We start from the raw sequence: 8,160 nt of genomic DNA on the forward strand, positions 1-8,160 counted from the left end.
TTTCTTTCTTTCTGGTAGATTTTTGTTCTGTTTTCACTGTTTGTTTTGTTTTTTGTTTGTTTTTTTTCACTGTTTTCACTGAGATTTGAATTTGAATGCTAATCAATAAAATCAAAATCAAATCAAATCAAACCAAAGGACTGGTAAATTAAACAATGTAATAATTAACATTGATGCACTGTTATATACTTGTTTAATTTTCTTCAGTGTTCACTGTAAACTATGATTAGATTTAGGTTTGATGTTTCCTTTTTTAAAGTAAGTTTAACCTACAGAATAAATTAACAAGATGTTTTGTTAATCAGGTCATAAATACATCTGCTCACATTAGGTTATTACTTGTTTTGGACATGCGTACAGCCCACATGCATTTAATTTCTTTCCCCATAAAACTTTTAGTAGCGTGCAAGAATTTAGCTCCTGTCCTCCTAATGTCCAGATCTCATATTGTTTTTAAGTTGCAGGGCTCTTGGTGGCAACTTTTCCCCATTTATTCATACGATAGAAATTAATGTGTCAAGGTTTGCCGGGGCAAGCGGTGTGAAGAGTGAGAATTAGGACCCAAGATGCAGTCACAGCTTAAGATGCGAGTGAGCTTTATTTAAACGGTGGAAATACAAACAGAAGTGGCGATGGAGCCTAAAGATAACCTAAATCAGGGAATGAGAAACAGGAGGGAGACACATAGCTACGTCCATCCACTCCACTTTCGGCTTCTCAGCAGGGTGAAGTGCTGGTTTGCCGGGCTAGCTGGACAGACTCTTACCTCTGAATCCACCCTCCACCTGGGGCGACTGAGAGTAGCACAAAAACACAAACTGAGCTTGGTGAGACATTTGAGCCCGTGTTTAGACCTATATCGTTCTTTAGAATATCATGTGACCAAAGATAAATGAGGTTCTGTTTCTCTGAAACAAACTCATGCCTTGCTATGTGATTTGAGTTGTTGAAAAAATGCTGGAATTCGTTTTTTGCGTGAAATGGATCTGAGCTGGAGTTAGGATCATCCCGAGCTTACAAGGATATTATACGCACATTATAGAGCCACCAGAAAGGTCAAAAAATTGCAGTAGTTAGAAAAGCAATTTAATACACTGTCTCACTAACAACCAATAACAACTTATGCAACTGTGGGGTTTATAAAGGTTGATGCATCAGTTAAAGTCCTTAAAAAGCTCAGAAATAAAGAGAAAGGTTGGTTTAAAGCAAAGAGAGGCACTGGCAGCATTTAAGACACTAAACAAGAGAAACAGATCAGAGAACATCAGACTGAATAAGTGGAATAAGGTGCATGAAATGGATCTGACTTCTGACCTTTGACCTGTATCTACAGCACTGACCTCTGACTTTCAGCTCCACTTGTTTCTCCATCAGGATGTTTCCCTCCCTGCTGTAGACGGTGCAGGTGTAGGTGGAGTTGTCTCTATCTGTGGGGTATTTCAGGGTCAGACTGAGGTCTCCAGGTTCCAGTAGGTTTCTCTTCATCTTGGTTCGGTTCTTGTATTTATCGTCCTGTTCTTCAGGCTGGTCAGAGCCATTCTCATACACGTGGACCTTCCTGTTGTCTTTGTCCTTCCACTCCACTTTAGCATCTTTAGGCAGGCAAACTATGGTTTTGCAGGGCAGCTGGACAGACTCCACCCCTGAATCCACCTCCACCTGGGGGACTGAGAGGACAACAAAGCACAACATGAGCTGTAGTGAAGTTACTAATAGTCTTTCCGGACAGTAGACTTTTAAAAAAATATTTTTTGGCCTTTTTCAGGCTTTATAAGATGTACTGAAGACTGACAGGACATTGGAGGGAAAGAAAGAGAGGAGGAAATGAGGCAGTGTGGTTTGTTCTGACAGACCACACTGTAGTATCTGATACCATTTATCACAGTAATTTACTATAGATATTGCCAGAATGCACCAGAGGACAATGTGCAATGGTTTGACGCATATCTATCTGATAGATTCCAGTTTCCATGTAACGGAAACAAGAATTCACAAACAAGAATTAGTTATGGAGCTCCACAGGGTTTTGTGTTGGGATCAATTCTATTTACATTATACATGCTTCTCTTAGGTAATAATTAGGGGTGCAACGATACACAAAATTCACAGTTCGGTTCGGTTCGATACTTTGGTGTCACGGTTCGATATTTTTTCGATACAATAAATGTTCATGCTTTTTTAATTTGTCATTTGTCAACTCAAAAGTACAGTTTTTAAATTTAGTAATAAAAAAATAAATCTCTGATCGAGAAATCCCTCATCTTTGGAAATGAGTTTATTACAGAGAAATGGCTCTTTCCAAAATAAAAGCTATACTATACGCTTCTTCTGGGGTATACTCTCAGCAGCACATTAAACATATCAGGTCCCCATAAGGAGAATCATGTGCTAACAGCTGTCTAAATGACTCGGGCAAAGTTTGTAGCATGCGTGCTTGTTGTTTTTGTCTGCTTCCATTAGGATGATGTCCGCATAAATGTGCAGTCATATTCGTTGTGCTCCCAGTAGCGCTGTCATCGTTAATGTCTTTAAAATGACATTAACGCCATAACACAGCAAATCTCCGTTAACGAGTTACCACGGATCGCCCCGTGTGTGGAGCTGGACGGCGTCAACACGCTAACAAGCAAACTGCACTAATGCACTAGTTCCCACCAATTGTTGGATGTGCCACGCAATGCTCATACTGTTTTACTTCCATGACGCGCTTACCATCAGGGTCATACTTCACATGAAATGATGAAACCAAGATAGTTCCAAACGCCAGATCTGAATGAGGGTCGGGGAGGTTCAATTTCGGGTAGCGTTGAGGCAGTTGCCATGTTGCAACGAGCTTAGCTTCTGTCTTGCTAGCTTGCGCTGCGCTCAGTGGATCTGCGCTCGACAGTGCAGCCTAGGCGGAGTAGTCGAACGCAGATCCACTGAGCGCTCAACACAGACAGCATCGTCAGAAGAATAAAAGATTTTGTATTGTTCGATACATATGCGTACCGAACCGAAAGCACTGTATCGAACGGTTCAATATCGATACGAGTATTGTTGCACCCCTAGTAATAATATTAGAAAACACTATACACACTTTTCATTTCTATGCAGATGATATCCCGTTTTATTTGTCTATGATGCCAGATGAAAACAAATCAATGATTTAAACTACAGGAATGTGTTAAAGACACGAAGGCTTGGATGTTCGACAATTTTCTTCTCCTAAATTCAGATAAAGTGAGTTCATTGTACTTAGTGCCAAAAACTTCAGAAACATGGTGACTGATCAATGAGTTTGAAGGTTTTCTGAGACACTCACCTGGCATGAAATAGTGCCGGAAATGAAATAAAAGACCTCCAGAAACCACAAGAAGAACCAGGAGAACCAGGAGAGCTTTGGCCCAGGATGGAAACGGTTCTGTGGAGGAACACAAAAAACAGCAAACAAACTAAAATTAATGAACAGCCCTATAACTTGTTCAAAGAGCCAGTATGGTTATTCTAACATTGTTAATATAATATTTTATATTAATGATGTGAGATGTATCTACAGCAGCTGTTTGTTGCTGACCTGTGACCTGCATTTGCACCTCTCTCAGTGTGTGGTGTCCTAGCCCAAATGCTCTGACAGAGCAGGTGTAGGTGGCGCTGTCAGACAGTTGGAGGTTGGTCAGGTTCAGGCTGAGGTCTCCAGTTTCCAGAGCGTCAGTCTTCATGGATGTTCGGCCGCTGTAACGCTGGTTTTGATTTTTCAGTTTGTCTCCTTGAAGCTGACGCTGGTGGACGGTTGGAGGACTGAGGTCAGAGCGACTCCACACCACTATAGCGTCCCTCAGTTCAAAAGTGTGAAACTCACAGGGCAGCATAACAAGTGGGTGCCCTACATGCAGCTTGATAATTGAGGTGTATTGGGAAACTGTGAAGACACACATACACACACTGCTGATGTTTGAAGACAGCTTTTCTAAGTTTTTTTTTTCAAATACAAGGACCTTAATCACTGACACAACATTCAATGATCATTGAAATCCCAAAGGTTTTTCTGTAATCCAGCATCATCATCAACATCACAGAGACCTAGCAGGAAATCTGAGATTTTATTTATGTTACCGCCCATCAGGGTTTTCTAATTCAATTTAATTACATTTTATTTATATAGTGCCAAATAACAACAGCTACAGTACCTCAAGACAACTGTCTTTTAGGAGGTGGAAATCTCTCCTCTGTACCAGAGGTCTATTATGACCTACAGCACTGACCTTTGACCTGCAGCACGACTTTCTGTCTCAGGATGTCTTTGTCCCTGTAGATGGTGCAGATGTATCCTCCACTGTCTCTCTCTGTGGGGTATTTCAGGGTCAGACTGAGGTCTCCAGTTCTCAGCAGATCTTCATTCATCTTTGCACGGCCACAGTAAAGGTCATTTTGGTTATTTTGGCGGTCCCTTCCGTTTGCATGGACACGGACAATCTTCAGTTCTCGGTCAGAGCGAGTCCACTCCACTGTGGCGTCCTCAGGCAGGTCAGGTTTTGTTTTGCAGGGCAGGATGACAGACTCTGACCTTTCACCCACACTCACCTCCACCTGCTTATCTGAGAGGACAATAAACCAAAGTATCAGCAGTAGATGTAGTTGTAGTCATACTGATGGTAACTGAAGCAGAGCTGAGTATCTACATTTCTGACCTCTGACTCACCTGTTACCAGTAATCATATACAATAATAGTCTCTGGATCATTTTTGTTTGAATGGAAACTGAAAGTGATAAAATGCTGCTAAAGTTACAAACTACTGCGAAATCAGGGGTGTGTTTGCTGAGGCTCCTGAGTGGAGAACCTCTGCAAATTCAATCTTTGGAAAAACAGGCGGGGCAATGTAAGCATGCGCGGACTGATTTGTGCGTTTACAACACAGAAGAAGTTCAAACATGGACAAACTAATCCCCCCCCCCCGTTAACGTGGTTATCACAATTAACATTTTTAACACTCTCAAACTATCTGGAGCACAGAATGGACAAACTGCCGAAATGCATTGACAGAGACATTTCAGGGGTTTTGACTCAGTACGCGCTCCAGATGGATTAATTGTTAATCGCGTTAGTCGTGATGACGGCGCATTAACGCTGACAGCACGAAAAAAATATAAAGCTGCCAATTTGGGATTTCTTTGGCTTTAAACCTAAGGATGTAATCAAAGCGGTGTGCCACTTGTGCAGAAATATAGTGCGAGCAAAGCACTCAAACACAACTAACTTGCACGAGCATGTAGGTGCCCACCATCTGGCTGAGTATGCTAAGCTATCACCAGATTCTGCAGCTCCATCGACAAGCACTTGGGGGCACTCTGAGGAGGTGAAGAGGTGCATCTGCTCGCAGATGAACGAGGGTGCTGTTAAAACAGCGCTATTATTTTTTTTCTGTTGACTGCTTCTATTAGCTCCATCGTTATTAGCAAACTTACTCACGGGTAAATAAATAAATAGCCCTTGTAAAAACTATCGAAAGTCGATATATTCGTCCAGTCGCCCAACCCTAATGGACATATCCTAAGACAGTGGTTCCAACCTAAAAGTCTCAGTCACATCATATCTAAATGGATGAAAAGTGATGATCCATTTCTGCTGACAAGTTAAAAACCTACAGGACTTGCATTTTATCAGTCCAATTAGTCCAGGTAGCTCCGCGTTTTAGAGTAAATAAAACATTCTAAGTGTTCTCAATCTACCCTCCATGTTTAATAAACACTCCAAATGCTGTAGCAGTAAGGTTCTCTTCTATTCAGCTTTGCTGCTAATTCCTCTAAGGTTAGATCTGTGGGAAATGTTGTTTTTGATTTCTTCAGGTGTTTCAGAACACTTTAGCAAATGTTGAATCTGACTTTTATCTACAGAACTGAATGTAATCTGAAATTACAGCAGATGTTGTGGTCTGTTGCTGACCTTTGACCTGCAGTTGTATATCTCCCAGTCTTGTTTCTTCGCTCCCATCTGTGATGGAGCAGGTGTAGTTGCCACTGTCAGCTTTTGTTGGTTTTCTCAGAGTGAGGCTGAAATCAGAAGTGTCCATAGCATCAGGCTTCATTGATGTGCGTCCTCTGTAATGCTGGTTTTGTCCTCTAAGATCATCTCCTCGTTCTCGTTGCACATGGACAGATTTGGGATCAATGTCATTGCGATTCCACATCACTGTTGGGTGTATAGGTATATAACTGGAGAACTGACAAGGCAACATTACAGAGTTTTCCTCTTCATACACCTTCATACAGAGGAGCGAGCTGCACCTGAGTGTAACACTTCCGGTCACAGAGGACTGTCTGCGGAGCTGCTGCAGGTTAAACAGAGACTTTCTTACCGTTCATGAGGAGCAGGAACACCACCAGCGTCTTCATCCTCCTTTAAAAACAACTCAAACCGACACAAAGTCCCGTTAAATCCTCTGCTGACCCAACGAACCCACACCTGGACACACCTGCAGCTCCCAAACACGCCCACGCACAAAGTTTACTTTCGTTTTAACAGGAAGTCTCCGTATGTCGCAGATATCAGTGATAATGCGTTTGGTAGAGGGAGCCTGGATATTAGTGGTGAAAGGTGTGGGGCTTTTTGTGTTCAACAATTACTCATTGTTGTGCAAAGGGAAAATCACAGTATGTTGGTGGTCATTTCTTGTCTTTGGCATCAATTTAAAAGAAAACAGCTGTAGTTTATTTAAACTCAATTAGTAAAAGCGTCTTCCATTTTATTTTTTTTTTGCTTCAATGCTGTTGTTATTTTTCAGAATCAGAATACTTTATTGATCCCTAGGGGAAATTATTTTTCGTTACAGTGCTCCATTATAAACAAACATTAACAAAGACAGACAATACACTAACTAAGAATAGTACAATATATACAGACATATATACATAAAAGTCACCTATTAATAAATAGCTGAAAAAAAACATGTGTAGCTGTTGCAGTAAACAGTGTGTTAGGTGGATGCAGGGAGATGGCCACAGGCAGGAAAGATTTCCTGTGTCGTTCAGTGGTGCTTTTCTGTAATCTCAGTCTTTCACTGAACGAGCTCCTGACTGACCAGCATATCATGTAGTGGGTGGGAGGTGTTATCCAACATTGTCTTTATCTTGGACAACATCTCCGACACCACCTTGAGGGAGTCCAGTTCCATCCCCACAACAGTGGGGTTTATTGTAAAATGTGTACTCCAAGGTATTTATAGTCCTCCACAAATTCAACACTGACCCCCTGGATTGAAACAGGGGTCAAGTGTTTCCTGGTCTTCCTGAAGTCCACGATCATTTCCTTGGTCTTTGCCACGTTGAGCTGCAGATGATTCTGCTCACACCACGTGACAAAGGAGTCGACCACAGCCCGGTACTCTGTCTCATCATCCCTGCTGATGCAGCCAACCACCGCAGAGTCATTAGAAAACTTCTGAAGATTATTTTAAGTTATTTTTCACACCATAAGCTGAATGTTACTTCCTGATGCTATTGTTTTGTTTTTCTAAATTTCATAATCAGCCCTACAGTACGTAATTGGACTCCCATCCACTATTACGCAGGAGTCCGAGCTGAGTAAGCAGACTTTAATGACCTTTTTAACCTTTTAAAAGAGCAGAGTCTCTTTTTTTTTTTTTTTATCTGTGACCACTCTCAGCAGCATGTAAATGATGTGACACAGTGGAACAAATAAGTTTAGGTGATGGATAGATGTCCCAGAAAATGAAATTATTTGATCAAAGTACAGTTTACCTGATTCACAAGCTCCGTGGTTGCCTGCAAAATAAACATGGTTATCAAATTCCATGATTTTCCCTGGGTTTTAATCACTGTACAGTAAAAAAATTACATCATTATTAGCAATAAAGCAAAAAAGCAATAAATATCATGATGTCACTATTATATTGATATCCAATATAACTGTGTCAGTAAAACATATTCACAATTTTAACACAAAACATTCTGTCATGGTCCTGAGTGTGTGGACTCAGTGGTTTTGCTTTGATTGTTATTATCTTTTGTTTCAATTTAACTCTGATTACGGTTTTCTGGTTCTTAAGGTTTGGTTTCTGTGTTCCCTCTGTACTGTGTTAGCATTGTGTACCTGTGTTCATGTTATTTCCTGCTTAACCCTTGTCTTGTTATGTCCAATTAATCCACTCGTGTCCTTCCCCC

The 8,160-nt window shown here is 41.1% G+C and overlaps 1 protein-coding gene across 2 annotated transcripts; it reads right to left on the reverse strand.

Moving 5' to 3' along the window:
- Positions 1-794: 794 nt before the first annotated feature.
- Positions 795-6,745, reverse strand: LOC120720800 (butyrophilin-like protein 1). 2 transcript variants are annotated; one of them, XM_040010578.1, is made up of 6 exons: positions 6,336-6,745; positions 5,924-6,276; positions 4,245-4,577; positions 3,557-3,901; positions 3,305-3,403; positions 795-1,667 (listed from the first exon to the last, which is right to left on the reverse strand). In XM_040010578.1, exons 2-6 carry the CDS (start codon positions 6,243-6,245, stop codon positions 1,255-1,257), a joined length of 1,512 nt encoding a protein of 503 aa, XP_039866512.1. In that variant the 5' UTR covers positions 6,246-6,276; positions 6,336-6,745; the 3' UTR covers positions 795-1,254. The 2 variants fall into 2 exon arrangements, with proteins under 2 accessions (XP_039866512.1, XP_039866514.1); XM_040010580.1 differs by lacking the exon at positions 3,557-3,901 and having other exon boundaries at positions 6,336-6,742.
- Between the last annotated feature and the right edge of the window lie 1,415 nt (positions 6,746-8,160).

The sequence above is a fragment of the Simochromis diagramma genome, unplaced genomic scaffold, assembly GCF_900408965.1.
Source record: "Simochromis diagramma unplaced genomic scaffold, fSimDia1.1 OVJJ01000599.1, whole genome shotgun sequence".
In the NCBI taxonomy this organism is placed as follows: Eukaryota; Metazoa; Chordata; class Actinopteri; order Cichliformes; family Cichlidae; genus Simochromis; species Simochromis diagramma.